Source organism: Amia ocellicauda, chromosome 9 (assembly GCF_036373705.1).
Source record: "Amia ocellicauda isolate fAmiCal2 chromosome 9, fAmiCal2.hap1, whole genome shotgun sequence".
Lineage (NCBI taxonomy): Eukaryota > Metazoa > Chordata > Actinopteri > Amiiformes > Amiidae > Amia > Amia ocellicauda.
In genome coordinates this window covers 26,554,914-26,578,416 of record NC_089858.1, presented here as the reverse complement: position 1 = coordinate 26,578,416, position 23,503 = coordinate 26,554,914, and the positions used below count along the sequence as shown (strand labels likewise).

General features: G+C 40.3%; 2 protein-coding genes across 5 annotated transcripts; one reads left to right on the top strand and one right to left on the bottom strand.

Moving 5' to 3' along the window:
• The first annotated feature begins 3,761 nt into the window (after positions 1-3,761).
• tat (tyrosine aminotransferase) lies at positions 3,762-18,529 on the top strand. Of its 4 annotated transcripts, none has more exons than XM_066713943.1 (12): positions 3,762-3,922; positions 9,108-9,342; positions 9,856-9,960; positions 10,323-10,390; positions 10,719-10,877; positions 11,724-11,862; positions 12,581-12,633; positions 15,379-15,531; positions 15,701-15,829; positions 16,440-16,523; positions 16,906-17,004; positions 17,324-18,529. In XM_066713943.1, exons 2-12 carry the CDS (start codon positions 9,123-9,125, stop codon positions 17,471-17,473), a joined length of 1,359 nt encoding a protein of 452 aa, XP_066570040.1. In that variant the 5' UTR covers positions 3,762-3,922; positions 9,108-9,122; the 3' UTR covers positions 17,474-18,529. The 4 variants fall into 4 exon arrangements, with proteins under 4 accessions (XP_066570040.1, XP_066570037.1, XP_066570041.1 ...); XM_066713940.1 differs by lacking the exon at positions 3,762-3,922 and adding an exon at positions 4,216-4,313; XM_066713944.1 differs by lacking the exon at positions 3,762-3,922 and adding an exon at positions 4,294-4,367.
• A 2,310-nt stretch (positions 18,530-20,839) lies between these two features.
• LOC136759100 (NAD(P)H dehydrogenase [quinone] 1-like) lies at positions 20,840-22,778 on the bottom strand. The gene is made up of 4 exons (XM_066713939.1): positions 22,619-22,778; positions 22,328-22,441; positions 21,810-21,911; positions 20,840-21,281 (listed from the first exon to the last, which is right to left on the bottom strand). The coding sequence occupies exons 1-4, from the start codon at positions 22,703-22,705 to the stop codon at positions 20,976-20,978; spliced, it is 609 nt and encodes a 202-aa protein (XP_066570036.1). The 5' UTR covers positions 22,706-22,778; the 3' UTR covers positions 20,840-20,975.
• Between the last annotated feature and the right edge of the window lie 725 nt (positions 22,779-23,503).

Here is a 23,503-nt window from a genome sequence, read left to right as displayed (position 1 = left end):
CAGACAAGATGTTAAGTCAAAGTTAAGAGCTAAGGGAAAGGGAGTATAGGGGAAATAAACAATACAAGTGCTAGTAATGCAAAGGCAAGAGTATGACAAAATGTATACAGTGAGGGAAAAAAGTATTTGATCCCCTGCTGATTTTGTACGTTTGCCCACTGACAAAGAAATGATCAGTCTATAATTTTAATGGTAGGTGTATTTTAACAGTGAGAGACAGAATAACAGCAAAAAAATCCAGAAAAACGCATTTCAAAAAAGTTATAAATTGATTTGCATGTTAATGAGAGAAATAAGTATTTGATCCCCTATCAATCAGCAAGATTTCTGGCTCCCAGGTGTCTTTTATACAGGTAATGAGCTGAGATTAGGAGCACTCCCTTTAAGAGAGTGCTCCTAATCTCAGCTCGTTACCTGTATAAAAGACACCTGTCCACAGAAGCAATCAATCAATCAATCAGATTCCAAACTCTCCACCGTGGCCAAGACCAAAGAACTGTCCAAGGATGTCAGGGACAAGATTGTAGACCTACACAAGGCTGGAATGGGCTACAAGACCATCGCCAAGCAGCTTGGTGAGAAGGTGACAACAGTTGGTGCGATTATTCGCAAATGGAAGAAACACAAAATAACTGTCAGTCTCCCTCGGTCTGGGGCTCCATGCAGGAATGACCCCAAGAACACCATCCACACAGTCAAACGTGGAGGTGGAAACATTATGCTTTGGGGGTGTTTTTCTGCTAAGGGGACAGGACAACTGCACCGCATCAAAGGGACGATGGACGGGGCCATGTACCGTCAAATCTTGGGTGAGAACCTCCTTCCCTCAGCCAGGGCACTGAAAATGGGTCGTGGATGGATATTCCAGCATGACAATGACCCAAAACACACAGCCAAGGCAACAAAGGAGTGGCTCAAGAAGAAGCACATTAAGGTCCTGGAGTGGCCTAGCCAGTCTCCACACCTTAATCCCATAGAAAATCTGTGGAGGGAGCTGAAGGTTCGAGTTGCCAAACGTCAGCCTCGAAACCTTAATGACTTGGAGAGGATCTGCAAAGAGGAGTGGGACAAAATCCCTCCTGAGATGTGTGCAAACCTGGTGGCCAACTACAAGAAACGTCTGACCTCTGTGATTGCCAACAAGGGTTTTGCCACCAAGTACTAAGTCGAAGGGGTCAAATACTTATTTCCCTCATTAACATGCAAATCAATTGATAACTTTTTTGAAATGCGTTTTTCTGGATTTTTTTTATTGTTATTCTGTCTCTCACTGTTAAAATACACCTACCATTAAAATTATAGGCTGATCATTTCTTTGTCAGTGGGCAAACGTACAAAATCAGCAGGGGATCAAATACTTTTTTCCCTCACTGTATGTCTCGACACTGTTATGATTGGGATTGAATAAGCAGTACCTGAGAATCAGTGGAATGATTAATGGTACTACAAACAGACTTATGGCCAAAGACAGAAAAATAAGATTGTAAGAGTAAATTAGATTATTATAGGATGAATTATGAGACTCTTTGTCACTCCTCCATTGTCTGTAAGGACGATGTTATGTTGTTTATTTTTTTATTGGGACTAACACGTGCAATCGAATCTGTCCATTCACAGGTAAAAGCTGCACAGACTGAACCAGCCCAGCAGGACTGTCACCCATTTCAACCAAGTGACTGTGTACATCAAAGCACACAAGAGAAAGTCCTCCCTACAGCCCAGGCGGACAGGGCCCTACCAGGTGCTCCTGACCACCCACACAGCTGTGAAGTGCCAAAGGGAAACGACACTGGTGGAGACCAGAGGGATGCTCTGCTTTTCTCCTGGATCCTCTTCCTTGCTGCCTGCTGGACCATCGTCTGCACCATAACAGCCTGGGAAAAGGATGTCCTCGGTGCCCAGCCAATGGGGTCATCGCTGACTGAGGAAATCAGTCCAGAAGCAGCTGACATCATCATCAACCTTCATATAATGAGGCCAGCACAGGGCCAGAGCAGTGGCCCACAAGGAGCAGCTGGACGCATGAGTCTACAAATACCGGGTGATGTGCTAGTAACCTCTCCCCTTTCACATTTTGACACCACAGACACTTACACTGATCAAATACAACTGAGGATTCGACAATGACAACAAAACCACCTGACCAGAAGAAACACCTACAACCCCGATCGAGGAACACCGCTGAATCCTGATGATGGCCAGGGTCGGCCTCACCCTTCTGATCATTGCCCTGACGGCTCTACTGGAGCGATCCAGCTAGATTGAATGCCAACAACTCAACCACTGTCCCATGGTGGGACACAAATAACAGCCGCTCCACCCCCCTGAGGAGAGAACAAAAGAAGTTTTGCAGATCCACAAAGACTGTCAGCCTGATGACCGTTTGCTGCATTCAAGAAATGCATGGTGGACGATATGTAACTTCACTGCTAGACAATATACTAATGAATCATGTTATGTATGCGCTGCTGTTCCCCATTCTGCAGACTCCCCATGACATTTAATTCCTAAGCCCGTGCAGGGGACTTCTCTTGTTTGTACTTTGCAATTGCTACAGCAGCATCCTGTGGGTTTGGTTTGAGATCCATTCCGGCCCGTCAATGTACCACAGTCCTCGCCATAGCAGCAGCTGCTCTTAATGAGAGCAGCAAGGTTCGCAGCAACTTGGTCAGGGAGATGCACTTTTACTCATCTAACAGCTTGTCTATACATTGCCTTTAATTGACAGTGAGAACCACAGACGGCCTCCTAAAAGGCCAGATCACATGAAAAGACACAGAGGGTTTCCGTTGACACATCAGCATATGCCACACCTGAAGAACATTGCCTCACGTATAGGGCCAGGAGATTCTGGACCTCTGCCTTTTCTCCCTTCGGCACTGTGCAGCAATGGCATATTATTGAACATTTACATTATAGATTAACGCAATTTACAATGAACATTTACATTACAGATTAGCGCAATTTACAATTACACAATAACGGCTCTTGAAGCTATTAACACTGAATTAACAGCGACACGCCTCATGACAACTCAGAATCGCTTGGTCTTAGATATGCTCCTTGCTAAGGAAGGAGGTGTGTGCCATCTTGTTGGGGATCACTGTGTTTACAGAATCTAATCAAGAGGGCTTACTTTGTGATGAACATGTCTAAAATGTCTTCTTATATCTAATGGTTGAAACAACTTTTTGCAATTTTACGAAATTAATGTTTCATTAAATGTTTAATGTTTCATTAAAGAGGGCAACTGTAAAATCGACCCCTATGTATTGTATATACCCACTGTATAACTGTTTAGAAAATATAAGAAACTTTCCAGTAAGTTACTAGTTAAAACTTGTTCTTATTAGGATTTCTCTGCTCAGACTTATCTGTGTGGCAGATTAAAACAATTTCTGCTGCTGTGGCAAATTCTTCAGGTAACGAACTGAAATTATCTATAATGTTTTTCTCAGCACAGTGTGTACTGCATCCTTGATATCAGTGCTTCCCTTTCTGGACTAATTACAAAGAACACTTTATTAAATATTGTTTCTCGTGCTTTGTACTGTGTCCTTGATATCAACACCTCCATGCTTGAACTAATTATAAAGAATACCTTATCAATTATTGCTTCCCGTGTCTCGGAACTGCCCCGGGACATGTGCCAAGAAAATATCATCCAGTTTCGGGACGGCCCTGAAACTCCTTAGAAATACTGCTTGTAAATATATAAAAGGCTGTATGAAACTTTCAATAAACTGAAGATAAACAAACAGACTTCGGTGTCTGTGACTTTTTCTTCCCGAGCGCTCGTCTCCTGCTGAAAAGTCTCCTATGTTACTGGAAGCGCTCACTTTTGTCTGATTCACTGGAATCCGAAGGGTTACTTCAATTGAAGTTTTGTACCTTAATAGGTGGGAAAAACAGTCAATGGAAGGTAAGAAAGTGAGAGCAGTGGAGGCAAGGATGGAGGGGGAGATGAAGCGGAGATTGCAGCAGAAGGTGACAGAGGGAGTGGGTGGGGTGGGGTGGGGAGGAAGGGGAGAGAAAGGGCCAAGGAGATGAAGTGGTGGTCTGAGATGTCCAGGGGTGTCACAGAGAGCGTCAATGGGGAGCAGCCTCTAGAGAAGATGAGGTCTAGCTGGCGGCCTGCCATGTGAGTCGGGGGAGACAGGGAGAGAGAGAAGTTAAAAGCGTGGAGGAGGAGCAGAAATCCGGCAGAGTGGGAGGGGTTGGAGAGGTGGATGTTGAAGTCTCCCAGGAGGATGGTAGGTGAGGACAGTGAGGTGAGGGAGGAGAGAAGAAAGTCGCGTTCATCCAGGAACGAGGTGAGTGGCCCTGGAGGACGGTAGAGAACTAGAAGGAAGAGGTGAGAGGGAGAGGTGAGTTCTACTGTATGGAATTCAAAGCTGTTAGTCGTGATAGAGGAGAGAAGAGAAGGGGAGAGCAGGAGCCCTGTTCCTCCTCCCCGCCCGGTAAGATGAGGGGAGTGGGACAAGACAAACAGAGAGGATAGGGCAGCAGGGGTGGTTCAGTTCTCAGTGGAGATCCACGTCTCGGTGAGTGGGAGTGGTGGGAGGCGAATGCGGAGATGAAGTCGGCCTTGTTGGAAGCTGAGAGGGCCACCAGAGAGGGGAATGGAGGGGAGGGAGGAGGAGGGGAGAGGCAGGGAGATGAGGTTAGAGGGATTAGGGAGGCAATGGCATGCAGATGCACACTGAGAGGAAGGAGAGAGCAGGACTGAAATCGGAGAGATAGTCATGGCTTCTTTTTGTTGCTGTGCGGTGTCTCCTCGCAGTCTTCTCCTCAATGGAGTCCCACAGCTAGAGTCTCTGCCGTTAGGAATTGTGGCCCTTCGGAAAGGCAATTAATGGCTGCTTTAAATCTGAATACAAACAAGGGCGGTGCCAGACACACGCAGTTACACTGATCAATAGCTCGCAAACATTGCTAAACAATAAAAGCCAACAATGTATCCGCTTGTGATTTATAGAAACTGTGTCGATCAATGGACAAAGTGCGCTAAGTAAGTCGCTAATTAACTAACAAACAGTCACTGCCGTTACTACAATACAGGTGCAATATATATATATATATATATATATATATATATATATATATATATATATATATATATATAACTCTTAGCTAAACAAGTAACAGCTATTATCTTTAAATAATTTCAAGCAGCTACTACAGTATAAAGGTTGTGTGTTTTTGGGCACAGGTATTTGATTGGGGACTTAAGACAATGTCTTTGATAACATCTGCTGCCTGAAGAATGCTGACTAGGATTCAACACATCAAACACATGCATGTGGTAAATCTATTTGTACAACTGTATTTCAACAAGATGTCGTCACTTCTGATAGAGAAGACTTTAACCCACTATCTGTCCCCGAAGATATAAAAAGGCTTCTCCATCTCACATCTTTAGTTATTTTCTTCACTGCATGTTTACCTCTATTTATTTGTTTTTAATAAACGTGTTACTTCTTCACTGTTGTATCCTGAGAATTTCTGAAACCTCTACAGTGTCATTCCAGTTGCCCCAGTGTTTAGCATCACCGAGAGTTCTGCCCACCAGCTACCATAGTTATGATGTAATTGCATGACCTCCTCCTAAATGGCAGCTGATTGCAGATGTTTTGTTTTTACAATTAAAATGTTTTGTAGTTGTGAGTTGATGTACTCTATGTTAAATGGTGTCATTATTTTTATTTTTTAAAAGGCATTTCTCAAAAGTTGATTTATGGTGTTCCAATTTTAGGGAGCACAGTCTTTGATCTTTTTAAGCAGTGCCAATAGACTGAGGCTTGGCTAAATCAGATATTATGAGGAGGAATGTCAGTGATACATTGAACCAGTGTAATTTGCACTGTTTGTTATATTCCTGCGCTGCTCATGGCACTTGTATAACTTGGGAAATAATTCACATCAACAGATCAGTTAGTGGACTTAGTGTTAGTGTACAAATAAATGTACCAATTTCAACACAAGGGGCCCTTTTACAATATTAAAGGTTAATAATGCTGGGATTAAACCAATAGGTAGGTACAGCACAGGGCCAATCTGTAAAGAGAATGCTTTGATGTGTTTCGAATGACGCTTTCTAGAAATGTGATGTGTAATGACCCAGGGTAAAGTCAGTGACTCCTGGTTACATGCCATGGAGTAGAGTGATGCAATAGCTGCTGTGTGTACATTAGGCGCATGTTTGTTTCATAATAACACTACTGTTGTGTGTCCATTGGTTTGAAATCTTAGCTCCATGTTTTGTTTTAATATGATTGTGAACATCTCAATATTTCTGTACTGGTCACGGATTTCTTTGGGTATTATTTAATATAAAGTGGGCATTACAATAAATTACACAATTTGAATTTGAATAATTATATATTTCCTGGATAATCCAATTAATGATCTAAGAACTTCTGTTCTGTTCCAACCTGCTCCATATATATGAAACCATATGAAAGCTCAGATATGCTTTTGGCCTTATTGATGGGTGTTTTCTTCATATGTACCAGAGGCTATATCCTACCTGAATGCAAGGATTTGTATTATAATAAGAATGTTAAAAGACAGTATTGCAGGTTGGGGTTGGCTTGGATCCCCGGAATCTTAATCACTAAATATTACAGAACTGAGGTCCACATTCCACAAATCAACTGTAGTTCCCTGGGTTGAATATTGAATACAGGGGTGTGGAGAGGGTTGATATTTGGGGCTCATACGGGCAATTGTAGAAGATAATTAGGAGGAGGTTATATGGTTTGTTTCTGACAAACAAGGTAAGGAAAATGTTGCAGAAACGTATAACCCTGACCACAAGGAGTCGTCAATGCTCTCTGTTTGTTGCACAATAGCCTAAGTCCCTGGGTAACAATACACATTAAACGATCAAACGTAACTGTGATTTGGGATGTTTAAATACAGTATATTTATTTTGTTTTTGATTTTACCAAAACTTTATTCTATGTATTTTAATTCTGTAATTTCACAATATTTTTGACAACATCCCTGGAGTAACACATTTCTGTAGCCACAACATCATATATATATATATATATATATATATATATATATATATATATATATATATATATATATATATATATATATATATATATAAATCCAATGTAACTATAAAGTTGTTGTTTGTATAGCTGCTTTCATCTACAAATATTTACAATTTAAGATAACAGCCCCTTGGGATGTAATATTTCTTTTGCGTGTGGTTGTGGATCCTGAGGAAGCAGCAGGCAACAAATACATAAACATTTACTAGAGCAATATTGCGGTGATCAATGACAGTACTATTTCAGAGAGTTTTCAAATAAATTGGCAAGCCATTTAAGGAAATCGAATAGGCTTTCGTAAGATATGTATATATGTCTGGTATTACACTCAGTGATGATGGCTTATTTATAGCACGCTCACGGAATACTATTTTAAAATTAAAAAATGTAATGTCTTTGCTAGGTTTAAACAATTTGAACGTTTTGGATATTTATTAATTAAGAAATTGTGTATTAAAATAACCAGAAAAGTAGCTGCTGTTGTCCAGTGTGTATTGATTGCCTAACATGGTGAGTTTGGTCTTCAGTGTAAATGCAGACTGTTGCTGTTGAGCCCCGAGCGGAGTTAGTGTTTGTCCAGCATGAGATTGACAAGTTGCTAAACTGTAAACTGCAATTTACAAAGGGTTAAAGGATGTATCTATTACCACGTTTTTGTTTTTTTCGAATGATGTAACCGGGGTGTAGGGTACAGCCCTCATTTTCCACCAATGAATGAAATGAACTTGGTTCAACACCCATTTTTGGGGACCTCTATATAACGGGAAAAAACTATTCAGTTTAAATAATAAAAAGAAAACATTACAAAGTTCAAGCTACAGTGGACTGTTAAATTCAGTTTTAAGTTGAGAAGGTATTTATTTTATATTTATATATTTATATCAATTCAGATGCACTGTGAAATGTATGTGTATAGGCTATGTGCGTATATATATATATATATATATATATATATATATATATATATAATTTAAATATTATATATGCATGTATATGTATAGATAGATTGATATTGATGTACATGTGTGTATTTATGTTAATGTAGAATGTCTATTATTTTACAATTATATTTAAAGTAAGTTAATATTATTCAGTGATTAACTTTAAGCTGGAATTTCGATATGTTTATTTCTTTGTTTATGTAATTTAATTCAGAAAAGGGTTATCTGAGAGTATAATACATATACAGATCAACTCACGCAGGAGACACAAGGTTGCTCCTATATTATATAACTACACTGTTTCTGCGTTAACTTTAAAGATTCATTATTATTATTATTATTATTATTATTTAAATGACTGAGATTGATGATTGCATCTTTTTGTAGTATTTAACGAGGTGAAGAATAATGTATTCAGTAAATATTCAAACATCCCCAATGCAGTAGGCATAGGCATAATTATAAATGTAACTAAAGGTTTTCAGTCTATTATATTCAAGCACATTATGATAAGTAGCTTATTTTACACATGGAGTGTAGCATGTACAGAGGGGTTGATATCAAATATAAAATATAACAGGTTTGTAGATATTGGCACCATTCCATGTCACTTCATGCATTAGCAGGCACTGTCCGTCGACATTTGACGTTTTGCTTGGTTCTATGGTTACTGATATGTGATGTTAGATTGATCAATATATACTGGATATACCTGTTACAAACTCACGTGTAAACGATAGCATGTCTGGTTCTCTAACAGCAGTCCATCTTTCTCTCTAAGAGTTTCCATAATTTTGTTTTTCTCTGTAAGAAGGTAGTGTACGCACATCCAAATAAGTGTGATCCAAGTGCTGAGTATAATGTGAGAAATATAAAGATTGAAAAAATACCCGCACACTGGAATGAATGCTCCCAAGTGTTTATTACGCAACGTTTCGACCTGTATAGTCTTCGTCAGGCATGTATTTTATTTATTATATATTTTATTTTATTTTTAATTTTGTCAATTGTGATGCAGCTATTCTACCTGATAACGCATGCCCTTTTGTGCAGTATATGCAAAAATATTAGTTTGTTTTACACAATGTTTCATTTACAGCTGCAGAGAGTTCAAATGGAGAACGATTCTTACGTCATCCAGGTCAACGGGAACGGCATGCCTCACGTCAAACTGAACGGGAGCCTCTATCCGGCCAAACTGAAAAACATGAAGCCCAAATGGGACATCAAGGCCTCCGAAATGTCCAAGAAAACTCTCAACCCTATCCGAGCCATTGTGGACGCCATGAAGTGCGAACCAAACCCCAACAAACAGAAGATATCTTTGGCTCTTGGTAAGTAAAACGCGTAAATCACCATTCAACATTAGATTAATTCCCTCGGATTTTGTAATATGTAATAATATATGTCATACTATGTAAAGTGACCAAAAATGTGAATATGCAATTAATTAATTAACAAAGATTTTTGCCAGTGTTGTCATACGGGTCATTGTTTGGGAGGCAACCAGAATCTCGGACGTCTCTGACTGGGCGCACTTTCAAACTTGATGCATTAAAGAAGCTGAGTTTGAGTGTAGCGCCGTTTTCCGCAGTTCTGCGCTGCTGCACCAATGGGATCGGTGGGATTCTGCAGATCTGTGCAGAACTGTGGAAATCTGCGCAACAAGAACGTGTCCATTGTAACGCGGCTGCAATACTGTGTAAAATAGCTGTGTATATATAGACTATATAAAGTCGGCTATATAAGTATATATAAAACATTCTATCAACATTTTGAATATACTGACATTTTTACTTTTCGTTCTTCCCTTTTTCTATTCTTTCTTTTCCTTTTCTTCAATGCAGGTGATCCGACTGTGTTCGGGAACCTCCCAACAGATGACGAGGTTCTGAATGCCGTGAAAGAAGCCATCGACTCGCACAAATACAATGGTTATGCACCTTCAGTTGGTAAGGACCGCTGTGTATCTATGATCCCTGAAGATGACCGCTGAATATGGATAGATATTGCAGATTAGTTCTTGTTGCCATCAGTCAAACATTTTCAGACCATTGCTGTATGGTAAACCCATGTGAATTTGCTAATGCATTGTCTTTGGTAAAAAATACAATAAACAAACCATGTACTGTATACACATTTTAGGAAAATCAGTCTTGCTCTTTGAAGTGTTGCTTCTTCATGCATAATTGACATCATGGCTGCTGCTCAAGTTAACAAAAGTGCTAGTATGTTTCAGATTTGATAATGAGATGCAATAGTGTGTAGGATGTTCTTCTAGGAAAGTGACTGAAATCACTCTCTCACCGGCCAGGGTATCGTGAAAGCCGAGAGGCTGTCGCTAACTTCTACAGCTGTCCAGAGGCACCCTTGGAAACTGAGGTAAGGTCCTTGTCTGTATTTCCCACAATAAATCCTTAAAAGCATTAGAAAAGAATTCACTATTATCAATGATTTAATAAACAATTAAAACAATGTTAACAAATAAAAATGCTTAAACTTTTAATAAAAGCAAAATAGCACACAGCTAACATAATGAATGGAATTGTAGGTACACGTGACTGGTCTGTTACCAGTTGAATACAGTAAGTTAAGTTAGTCTTTTGCAGTTTTGTCTCAGTCCTATTATACCATAAGAATTACTCTTCAACAGGGGTGATCTAATACAGTGGTCTCCATTGTGACGCAATGCTTCCATGTTCCTTATCAGGATGTCATCCTGACCAGTGGTTGCAGTCAAGCCATCGAACTGTCCATTGGTGTGCTGTGTAACCCCGGCCAGAATATCCTGGTACCGTGTCCAGGGTTCTCCCTCTACAAGACTTTGGCAGTCTCAATGGGGATTGAAGTGAAACTCTACAATTTATTGGTAAGAGCCAGGCACCTTCCTCTCCTCAGTTTGCCAACCAAAATCTGCTGTCCTGCCCTGTTGAGCACTCAATGCATATTTAAAATTCTGCCAATTGGGATTCAGTGGTTGTGAGATGGATGCTTTTAACACAGTGGAGAAGAATAAAAATGGTAAGCAAAAAGTAACTGTTTTTTCCACTGCTCCACAATGGTGAACTTGGTAACATCTGTTCATTATTATGAGGGACTGCTACCATTGCACAGTTTTCAGACACTCCCACCCGCTGTTACCTGACTTCAGCTCCTCTATGCAAATGTACACACACACACACCCCATCTCTGGCCAATAGGAACACAGTTTCAGAATGTAAAACAGATGAACTATGGTGAGGCCATTTGAGTACATACAAATATATATGCGCACATATAGGCATGTACCATTTTATTAACATGTGGTTCTGGTTTTGATGTGTTCTGCACATTATGTGCAACCTCTACAAATCCAGAACCTGGAAAGTTAAGACATGGATTGACATAAGATACTCCACATGCCTTAGCATTAAAAAAAATACTTAGAGAAGGGAAACAATTAGCTACACATGGAAAAACTTTCCATAATTTTCAGAAGCGTGGTGTTGGTCAATTCATCAGCATCACTTTGTATTTCAAGAAGATGATGAAATGTACTTCCAAAGATTTTGAAACTGTCTAAATAGAATCTAAGTAGATTAAAATTAGTTGGTAAAAAATTAATACATTTATGTGGCAAGAGTTAACTTATTTCTTATAAATGGAAACTTGATGTATACATTAGGATCATGTCAAGGTTGTTATGCCAAGTCATTTCATGTTTACTGTCCCTCAGCCAGAGGAATCCTGGGAAATTGACCTGAAGCACTTGGAGTCACTGATAGATGACAAAACGGCCTGCATCGTCGTCAACAACCCCTCGAACCCTTGCGGCTCTGTCTTCAGTAAAGCCCATCTCCAAAGGATCCTAGCAGGTCGGTCTCCTAGCACACAGCCCCTCAATATCTTGTCTATCAATGTTGCTTCTCCACTGCACACCTCTCCCTCCTCACAGATCACCGCTGTGCTATCACTAATGTTTCCACCCAATAATTTTCCAACCAAATACATTTGTAACAGACCCCCTAGTTTATTAATTTCTAACGGTGACATCATTGCTCTCAGAAGTTAGTAGAGTATCAGGGAACCGGTCTTCTGTCATAGGGAGTTAGTTGTTCTGCTGGTGGACCTATGAGCACCAGGGACTCTGACCTAGGGTTGCGTTTGGAATCTGAATGGGCAGTCTGACTGGACATGTTACACCTCGTCTACCCCATGCTTTTACTATGGGTTTACAACACACTAGAATGGGATGGGGACAGAGATGCCAAGAGCTGTGCCATACTACACTTATGACTTGATTGACTTGGTTGAGGCACAAAACCATGAGAAATCCATAGGGAAGGTTTAAACTGGAAGAGGAGTCTCTGTGGAGTGCTGCCATACTGGACTCTTGCATATGGAGAATTTGGTTCCCATAATCTGGTGTTAAAAATCTGGCTTTACGTATTTTGTCTTACTGTGTTGAGCTGATTTCTCCAGATCTGATGACTGAATGCTTGATGCTTAGTTGAAAGCGATTGGGACGTTTGTGTGGGTCATTTTGCTACAGTCTGTTCCTTTCTAACTTGCTGCTTCACTCTTTCATTTCAGTTGCTTCAAAACACTGTGTCCCCATACTGGCTGATGAAATCTATGGAGACATGGTAAGCCCCAACAAGAGCTATATGATTATCACAAAGAAACAAAACTATGCACCCTAACACTTTGAAGAACCTGGAGATTTGTTTTCAACCAAACTACAGCATATTGCCCTTTTGTGAGAGATGTATACGGTTTGTCTATTTCATTTCACCTCTGTTGTTCAGCTACTCATTGGACCGCTGGTCTTTAAGATGTGGTCACATTGAAATAGCCCCGGGTCATCATTTCAGGATGGGCACTAGTAGGCCTCTCTGTATGACACCCAGGACGAACTACAAAGTCAGAACATTATTTTCATCTACAGTATCAGAAGTGTATTTGGCAGCTCTCTGCACCTCTTATTCTGTATGCTGTGAAGTATGTATTTCTGGGCTGGTGCAGTCACTGTTGTGAAGGGAGTTGGATGGGTTTTATTTATCAGATGTGAGCAGGACGCCAGGTTGTGGCAAAAGCTTCCTTTATTTTTTGACCTTTTATATTTTGCAAATGTTTCAAAGGGATTTATCACCACAACTGAATATCATGCACCCCCCTGACTTATACGTATACATTTGGTTTACTGATGCCCACCTTATTCTGTCATGAAAATGGGATGAACTCCAAGGCAGTTAGAAATTTTGGGTACACCAATAACAATAGAAGTAATGAGACTGTGCTTCAGGTTACAGCAGTGCAGGGTTTGAATTATGGGGGGCATTGGGGGGGGTTTAACCCCCCTAATTAAGACTTGGACCCCCCCCGAAAGAGGTAAAAACAACAGGTTGGGGGGGTTGAAACATTTATATAACGTAAACGCAAGCGTGATGGAAACGCCGGCTGCACCCACCCCCCCACCACTACCACCAATGCACGAAACACCGTATGCACCCCCCACCACGCACCGCAGAGGACACTCCATCAGCAACCCAACCGCCCCCGCCCCCATAGCACCACATATGACACTGCTGACCCCCCCAGATTGTCATTGTATATTTCGCACCCTGCAGCAGTATAATTAAGGCACCATGTTTTATTTCTTATTCACATGTTTAAGCAATAGGGATATGCATTATGTAACCAAATTTCCATGCTTGGTGGGAGGATATGTGCAATGGGTTGAAATTCATGGTGTTTTTCTGCACAAATGGATAGTCACAGTGACTTTGCACTTTGTGAACGCCATGTGGATATGATTATGTGGTTGTAGCTGTTCCAGGTGGATATGGTCAAGTTATTTAACTGTGCATTCCTGATTTGCTGCTCCTGTTTTACTGGATGTTGGAGAGCTCTGCCTCAATTAAAGCATCCTCTCTGGACATTTAGTAAGCCTTGGCAAAATGGTTAGGTAGTTGTAAGCAGAGTATCGTCTTTAACATTTTCTTTCCGTTCTTTCTAACCTCTTATTTATAAACTCTTTGAATTCATGTCATTTTTAATTGTTTTATTAAGCTTTAATTATTTGTATGATGAATTGGGAACAGTGCATACTTGAATTGAGTTGCACAGTTTTCCAGCTTTTTTTGAATTTGGACGATAATGAGGACAGTTATGAAGATTTTGTGAAATTTGAAATGAAAATTTAAAGGCTATGTATGTATAACATCCAATAAACCAGTGTGCGGTTTAATTCCGTATGTTGTAATCAGACTAATGTGACACTGGGTAACTTGCAATTTTAATCGGAGAGGTGACCCCCCCAATGAATAGTTTAAGGGTTCGTTACCCTATTAACATAGTATTAAATACCTTTGTCAGAATGCCCACATGACTGCATATAATCCGATCATATTCCAAAAATTGGCTTTCTGGAGGTTTGTTCCAAAAGGATGTTGTAGGAAGTGACCCATTCATTGATCTTAAAAGTCACCAAAGGCATTTAGCCTAGTATTCTATTGATCAGTTTATATGGATCCATTAATCATTTCATGCAAAAATGGTAAAACTCAGCCCGTTCTACACAATGGCAGGATCATATTACACTACCAGACAACAAGCAATAATGGTTTGCAGATGGTGGAAAGTATTTTAGCCTCTGTATGTTGACCAGAATCCCCCTTTGGCCCCTCTCCAACCCAATCCACCCCACTCCAACCACACTGGCACTGGCACTGGAGGAAAAAAAACACTTCTCTTAGAAGTGGTCTTGAGTGAATCCTGCAAGTGAAATCAATTGATGTAATGCAGACACTAGTTCAGACCTATTGATGAAAATTTATCATAGAAGTGATGTACATTAGCATTACAGCAAAGCTTAAAGTTTAAGTCTTTGAAAAACAAGAGACTTTCTTATTGAGTTGTCTGTGGGTGCCTTGTGTTTGTTATCCAACACCAACTCGTGCCAAACATTCGAATGGGAAACATCTGCAGCAGTGACTTTGCACTTTCTTGTAGGCTAATCACTGCTTCAGCTCTGTTTCAGAACAACTTAATGACAGCCAGATGCTTCCACTGTCTCGGCTTTGTTCACTTCACAGGTTTTGTTTTGATTTACAGTGGCTTCTCCAAAATAAATAATTAGGACTATCAATGACTTTCCTGAAGATGTATATAAGAGGAGACCATATGACTTCTCTTGCTTAATTGGTTGCCAGTAAGTAAGTAAGGCCCAGGTGAACTGTAGGTTAGATCTTGCACAGTTTGACACAAAAGGCTGCTCTATAGTAGGATACATTATATAAGAAAGCTGGTGCTCAGTGTACAGTTTTGTCTGTTTTGTAATGAGTCTTGAAATATAATTTTGTAATGTTAGTGTGTGCTCTGCACTGCAGGTGTTCCCTGGATACACGTTCCATGGCATGGCTCCTCTGACCTCCGACGTTCCCATACTATCCTGTGGAGGGCTGGCCAAGCGGTGGCTGGTCCCTGGCTGGAGGATGGGCTGGATCCTCATCCATGACCGCAACAATGCATTCGGCCCCGAGGTGAGGACTGCTGCAGTTCTACACGCAGGCTGCGCAATGTTAGATCACATGGCTTATTATAGAGGCACTGTGCTTGCTGCAAATGAATCCTGTATCATGGCGACATGTTGCTGGATGATGTACAATGTGTTCCAGGGCTCTGTGGTGTAACAATGTTGTTTGGTTGCAGATAAGAGAAGGCTTGGTGAAACTCAGCCAAAGGATTCTGGGACCATGTACACTTGTCCAAGGTGCCATCAAGAGCATCCTGAACAATACCTCTCAGGGCTTCTATGAAGGCACCATCAGCTTCCTGCAGGTGAGTTACATGAGCAATGAGTGACAGTGCTCCAAAGACCTCAACACCATCAAGCCATAGGCTGTTGGGTTGCAGAAAACTCGGGTATATCTTAACACAGACAGGACACGCAGAAGAACACAACAGCTAAGCTTAGGTTTAAAATAGGCTCCCCCAAAACCTGCTAGTTTCTGAATATATAATGTATATATGAAATTGTACACTCAGTGTTTTTCATGTTTAGAAGCATATGGCTTCTGAATCAAAGACATTTAAACCCATATGGTCACACATTCCTAAGAATGGATAGTTTCAACCTATAGTTAGAATAATTTATACAAGGCCCCTTACAGACTACTTTTACAAACATGCCATTTCTCTTAACATTTTTTTTTTTTTTTTTGGTCCAAAACTCTATTTATTTTACATGATGACATTCAAGGGTGGAATTCTATCACCCTATTTACCCAATGATAAGGATTCTGATTCACTGGCTTTTTTTGTTTGTGGTTATTTGTTTATCTTGTAGAAAAGTCACGTAATATAGCCTGACACAAATGTGCTGATCTTTTAGAAGCTTCTAACTGTTCTTTTGCTCTCTCCCACCCCTGCCCCCTCCTGTTTGTTCTAGTCCAATTCTGACATCTGCTACACTGCTCTATCTACTGTCCCTGGCCTAACTCCAATAAAGCCATCTGGGGCTATGTATATAATGGTGAGTTGCCTTTCTAAAGTATGATGCCCTGACACTGTGAGCAGAGAATGGAATAACAACACTGGAAGTGAAATGTACAACAAGTATTAGTTTCCCTGTCCTACAGGATGCCTGGACACTGTGGATCTTAGTCTTTGAAAGTACCTCTGTTTTGCTTCAAAGAACATACAGGAGCACATTAACATGAACATGAACAACACTTTCACATCTGATAGCCTGGCTTTTTGTATCTAGCATGGATAGTTTCTCAGGTTTAGCTGCACTAAATGATGTGTGTGTGTGTGTGTGTGTGTGTGTATATATATGCGTTACTAGATACTGGCCACGAATAAGAGCAGTGTGTTTGCCTCTATTGTTTCTCAGTGTCTCGTATTCATTTCAGGTTGGCATCGATATGGACCACTTCCCAGAGTTCCAGAATGATGTGGAGTTCACCGAGAGGCTGATTACAGAGCAGTCCGTGTGTTGCCTCCCTGCCACGGTAGGGCTCGGTTTGTGAGGCTGCAGTCTGATTGAGAATGTACCGTCACTGAGAGACGCAATCTTGCATGGGTTACAATCCCGCATATGTTTTCCAGCGCCTAGACTGTTCATTGTGATTCGAAATTCTAATCAATGCACAAGACCGTCTCCAAGTGCAAGTGTCCATCTTCCCTCTGTTGGACATGCACTACATATTCAGTGTTTTTTTTTGTTTTTTTTTATTATTGGTTTTGTAAAGAGTACAATACATACTTTTTTATTTTAGTATTCATCATAATCACTTAACTTATTCTAAAAGGTATTTTTTGACCCCTCAGCCATTTGAATACCCCAATTTTTTCCGGATCGTGGTGACGGTACCCCAGGATATGATGGTGGAAGCCTGTAACCGGATCCAGGAGTTCTGCGAGCAGCACTATGAGGATCAGGTGCCGGACGCTCTGCAAGACCTAGAGTGTGACAAATGAGCTGGTACAGAGAGCAGGACAGTGGCAGCTCCAATGACTAGGATAGCTCTGTTCTCCTTCACTGTAGTAATGAAGTTCTTCTTTTTAACAAACAGCTTTTTTTTACTTCTTAGAACAAAAACAGCCACAATAACCTACTGTTCTACCCAGTCAAGGAAACAATAGGCTGCTTCTGTCCAGCTGATGGTCCCTCAATCCATCTGTGATTGTCACCCATCTTGTCAAACTGGTTATTTTAATCAAAACACTCTCGATACTTATGTGGCATTAATATACTAGGACACTTTGTCGTACCCTTGTGTATTTGCTAGCTTTATAAATAATACTTTGTTTGCTTTCTACAATATTTATAAGACCTATATGTTTCCTAAATACTGAATAATTTACACATTCCTCATTTTCATAGCATTTTATTATAAAATAAGACCAGTGTACAACTTGTGGTCTGACAAACTGTCTACAAACAAAGATTTTAACTGACATTTTATAACATTTTAATAACTTTTTTTAAACCTTTTAAATGTTTTAATCATGAATCACATTACGAATTCGAAGTGAAATGATTGTAAAATATAGGGCCTGGATTCAATCAGTTCTTCAGTTGCTGGCAGAGCTTTCTGAGATTGGATTGATGTGGTTGGAATTTTTTCAATTTGCATATTTTTGCTCAGTGGTCAAACTTTTGGAAAAGTAATGCCTGAGACATTTGGGTATCATATGAGCTTTAAGAGTTTTAATATTCTTCCCCCAGACTTCTTATTTGTCTAGGTTTTGACCAGAGATTGTTCATATGTTCTACCACACTAGTTAATAAGTGAAGCATTGGTACGAATTCATGTTGTCAATTGAATGTCATTAGGCTTTGATACATAGAAAAACCTACAAATGAAACGGGCTTTGAAATATTCTATTAACTTTCCTCTTTCCACTCTACTGACACATCTTTTTGCTGATGCAAGGTTGTACATATGTCACAATCTTGTTTTTAATGTTTGTTTTTGTTGTTTTTTACTAGAATGTACAAACTATTTAAACCAATAAAAGTGTATATCTGAAGTAAGCCTGTGACTGAGTGTTAATTGAGGCCTTGCATTGATCCTTCTACTGGACTGAAAGTTCTCCCAAGAGATTGACCTGAAATGATGTGCAGCCTGCCCAAGTTCCTGATCTGCATTGACTCACATGAGAATAATATAGACTTCTCAAATCTTAGTCCCGTGCCATTCCCATGTTTATGCCATAAAAGATACTTGAAAATGTTGTAACATGAGGCAATCATCTGATGGGTACATTGTATTCCTTATACTATTGACATAACGTCTCTCGATAAGACATTCACTGTGTAGTATTAAACAGGGCCTGGGTTCATGCTGGACTTCCATGACTGTGATCAAGAGATAGCCATCTGAATACTGTGCCAGAAGGTGCAAAAGTAATTCCAATAAAGGTTAAGTTCTGAAGTTCAACAATAGTTAATACCAGTCCGTGTCATAGGCTATAACATCCGAGACTGCCAGGCAGATCTTGAAGAGATTCAGCACGTTGTCCCAAAGGTACACTGTAACTGAAGATGACACTGCATCATGTAGCTAGTAAGCAGTCCCCACTTAATCGTTCATTAAAAACTTGCTTGGGGGGGACATACCTGATTTGTTGCATTTTAGTTCGATGCATCTTTCAGGTTACAATGAGAGATAATGAGTGTAATGCATCATTAATTGTAGGAGTAGTAGTAGTACTACCTGTATTGGTAAATAGTATTTATAAAGGAATGTAAGCTGTCTTCATAGAGAGACGAAACAAAGCACCAAGCATTAAATGGAGCAGACACAACTATGCCAGGTAGATTGATTTTTTGTGTGTTATGCAAGGCCTGTTACACACTGCCTTGCAGAAGGCTAATATTTAAACCAAGGGTGAAGAGGAAATATGGGAAATCCATTACATAATATATATAGAAAGTTGATTGGTTCTCATAGAGATTTAAAATGTTTTCTTTATTCTCGTGGTCATGTGGTCTGCTGATGCATTTGGACACTGATGTCATTGCTGTTCCCGAAGGAAGGTGTGATGCAGCTTAAAAATTGGAAGCTCAGTAAGTCTGATGTTTCTTATTATGAATTAAAAAAAAATCTGCAGTGTAGACGAGGTGCACGCAATTCTTCTCAAAACAATTATGTACACAGAGACTTTGGATCTCTCGATCATTCATTTCATTTTGTATCAAAGTCCAGACATTGAAGTTCATTCTCCTTTGCCTTATCAGGATGTCGTTTTCCACAGTTACTTTGGCAGGAAAGAGCCTAATAGTGTGCTTGGGTGAGGGTTAGTGAGGGACAGGGAAGCTTAAATAATTTATCAAGGTCTTGCAGCTGGACAAAGGTCAGGGTTAACAAAGCAAACACAGCCCTTCAAATGGCAGCTCACATCTATCCTTTTCACTGTCACTTCAGACTTGGTAATGCATTAAGGTAACTGTCTTAAAATTCAGTCAGTATTAAAATGAGTTTTGGGGCTGTTGGGATCATAATATATCTGATCACCATCGATTGTTCCAATTATGTATTATAGTAAAATATTTAGGTGTTATTCCTGTGATATTCAGTCCTAATTGACCTTAATATGTGCCCATTATTATTAATTCATTATCAGTAGTACATTAGTGTAGTTTGTATTTGACATGTAATTATAACATGACAGCCGAGTCCCTGACCTCCTTCTGGTGATTACTCGAGACTCATCTTTTCAGACTACTTATAATTTAGTTGTTTATTCTCCTGTAAAATTGCACTTATACACTTTGTCATACTTCTTGCTTTGCATTACTAGTACTCGTATTGTTTATTTGATTTCCCCTTTGCTCTCTTTCCCTTAGCTCTTAATGGTGACGTCACACCTTTTCTGCACTTATTAGCTTTTACAATTTAGGACGTAGGACTTGTATTCTATTTATTTCCTATACACTATACAAATTGTAATTTGTAAATTGCATCATGCTTTGTACTGTTTTCTTGCACTTTTTATTGCTCTTATATTTTGTAAGTCGCCCTGGGTAAGGGTGTCTGCTAATCAATAAATAATAATAATAATAATAATAATAATAATAATAATAATAATAATACCAACACTGGCTTAAAGGTTTTGAAATCTTCACTCTTCAATATCTTCAAGGCGCTTTTACACTGCCATTTCTGAGCAGGATTAAACGCTACTGATGCATTTGATCAGGATCAGAAATGGCAGTGTAAATGTGTCTATTGTCTATGCTTTTGAAATGAGGGGAAGGCCACAGAAATGCAGCCTCATTGCACACTACACTGTGCCTTGCAGGGCAGTGAGAAATGACCTGAAAAGATAGACACCAACTGATTTCTACACCACTTTTAATCACATGGTTAAATTACAGTTATGCACCAGACAAAATTACAGTACAACAGTGTGTGTGTGTGTTTGGCTGACAGTACAACATTGAGTGTGTGTTTGGCTATCAGTACAGACAGTCTCAGTCATCAGCCTTTATCTGGTTGTTCGGAGGGATGGGTTTGCCCAAGTGATGCCCAACAGTCAGGCCGTACTTCTTTTTAGCCTGGGCAGCCTGGACCTCATCCTTGAGCATGAAGCCGCCCTGGAAGGACAGGTTGAAAAGCTCACAGGGGGTAAAGGTCAGGGGCTTCTCTGTCCACAGCCCCTCCAGCCTCTTCCTCCAGGAGTTCAGTATTTGGGTGCGGGCCTCAGGAGGGCAATATCCTGGTGAGTAAGAGATCTCCGGGGCCAGGACCTGGAAGCCACAGAAATGCAGAACCCCATTCTAGAGAGAGAGAGAGGAGAGTACACTTAGTCCTCAAAATGACAAAAAGACAAACAATCCCAACAGCCTAACCTAGTATAGCCAAGCTTCACCATATCGGAGGCAGCTGTGACTGTCAAATATTGCTCTGAAATACCACACAATGAAGCCTGTTAAGTTTAATATGACAGTATTGATAGTTACCAACAAACCTCTGCAGTTCAGTACGCATCCACATGATTATTAATTTCAGTCCACATAATTGATAACTGTGGTCCAATACGTGGATGTCACACTCACCCCATGTTTAGCCCATGTGCAATGTAGGTGTACCTCGTCCACAACAGTGCATAAATAAATGTGAGTCTGCCAGTGAAAGTGGGCAGGAGAGTAAAGAAAGATGTTCCTGGTAATCAATTTAATCAGTAGTTATTCTATCTAGCCAGATAGCCTGGACGAATTTATTCCCCAGGAGAAGATTCATGTTAGGAAACCTAAACCAGCAGTCTGTGTCTGATGGTTTTCCAACAGTCATTCTGATCTCTTTACCTGTAATGGCCACAGTGTCACATTCAGATCCCCATTGAGACCAGCAGGGCTGTACATGGATTGGCTTGCACCTGTAGTAAAGGAAAGCATAGCCTTCTTTTCCTGGGAAGAAAAAGGGAATAACAAATAATGAATATCCAGAATTATATACATTTCTCTCAACGTATATCTAGGCAACCTGCCATGTTAAGCATATTTAATCTTCCTGCAAAAGACTGAACACTGCCCTCTATCAGCTTGGAAACCATTATTACTTGGGGCCTCGGGAGTGAGTGCCCTCTAGTGGTACAGGCTTGACAAATTCAGAAGACAAAAGATGTTTGGATGTGCATATTAATATTTCAACTTTAACCATTACTGACCTATTTGACCTTTAACATCAAATTATAAATACATACAGATGATCTATCACTGTGGGTACAGTGGTGCTGAGTAGGCCAAAATACATTTTGTTGCCCTCAGTGTTAACTTCAGATTGCTCAAACTACGCTACTAGCAGCGAATAAGCCTGTTCTTACCTTGAAGATCCCATTGTTGTACATTGCCTGGAAAGTGAAGGCAAATCCCTGTGTGAGCACCCGGTCAATCCAGCCTTTCATAATGGCAGGAACACTGAACCAGTACATGGGGAACTGGGGACACAGAGACACACACAAACATGAGTCACTTCAAATCTAAAGGGTATGAAGGGTATTAAGAGAAATCTATGTTGTAAATCCAACTTTGATGTCTTCCTTCAGGGGGAGAAATGCCCTGTTGGTCTAGTTCTGAAGTTCATCAGACATAGTTGCCATAGTTTACAGCTTTACCTGAAATATAATCAGATCAGCTGCCTTTACTTTCTTCTGCTCCTCCATGATGTCTGGACTCAGGTGGCCCTCCTGCCAGGCTAGCATGGTCTCCTCCCCATAATGGAAGTGCTCTGGGTCCTTCAGTTCTCCTGGAGAGCACAGTGATCAGAGACACAGTCAGTCCATGTCTGCGCACTGCACCTCTCAGAGTGGCTTCAACAAGCAACAAGACTTCTTGTACAACAAGTGATTCAACTGATTGTGTCTAACAACATTTTCCAGAAGGGGTAGTGTAGCTCCATTAAACTGACTGAATTACATGAATAACCGTGTGTTGCCTCATTGCCACGCTAGGGCTCGGTTTGTGAGGCTGCAGTCTGATTGAGAATGTACAGTCACTGAGAGACGCAATCTTGCATGGGTTACAATCCCGCATATGTTTTCCAGCGTCTAGACTGTTCATTGTGATTCGAAATTCTAATCAATGCACAAGAGCGTCTCCAAGTGCAAGCTGGACATGTCCGTCTTCTCTCTCTTGGACACACACTACATATTCACAGTGTTTTTTTATTGGTTTTGTAAAGAGTACAATACATACTTTTTAATTTTAGTATTGATAATCATCACTGTTAACTTATTCTAAAATGTATTTTTTGACCTCTCAGCCATTTGAATACCCCAATTTATTCTGGATCGTGGTAACGGTACCCCAGGATATGATGGTGGAAGCTTGTAACCGATCAGCACTATGAGGATCAGGTGCCGGCCGCTCTGCAAGACCTAGAGTGTGACAAATGAGCTGGTACAGAGAGCAGAACAGGGGCAGCTCCAATGACTAGGAGAGCTCTGTTCTCCTTCACTGTAGTAATGAAGTTCTTCTTTTTAACAAACAGCTTTTCTTAC

Excerpts from the sequence above, each read along its gene's own strand:
- tat (XM_066713940.1), top strand. The coding sequence starts at position 4,230 with ATGTTGAAGTCTCCCAGGAGGATGGTAGGTGAGGACAGTGAGGTGAGG. Across the intron at positions 15,532-15,700 it reads ACAATGCATTCGGCCCCGAG|ATAAGAGAAGGCTTGGTGAA; the intron begins GTGAGGACTGCT and ends GTTTGGTTGCAG. Across the intron at positions 17,005-17,323 it reads TGTGTTGCCTCCCTGCCACG|CCATTTGAATACCCCAATTT; the intron begins GTAGGGCTCGGT and ends TTGACCCCTCAG.
- LOC136759100 (XM_066713939.1), bottom strand. The coding sequence starts at position 22,705 with ATGCTAGCCTGGCAGGAGGGCCACCTGAGTCCAGACATCATGGAGGAG. Across the intron at positions 21,912-22,327 it reads ACAACAATGGGATCTTCAAG|GAAAAGAAGGCTATGCTTTC; the intron begins GTAAGAACAGGC and ends TTTTCTTCCCAG. Across the intron at positions 21,282-21,809 it reads TGACACTGTGGCCATTACAG|AATGGGGTTCTGCATTTCTG; the intron begins GTAAAGAGATCA and ends CTCTCTCTCTAG.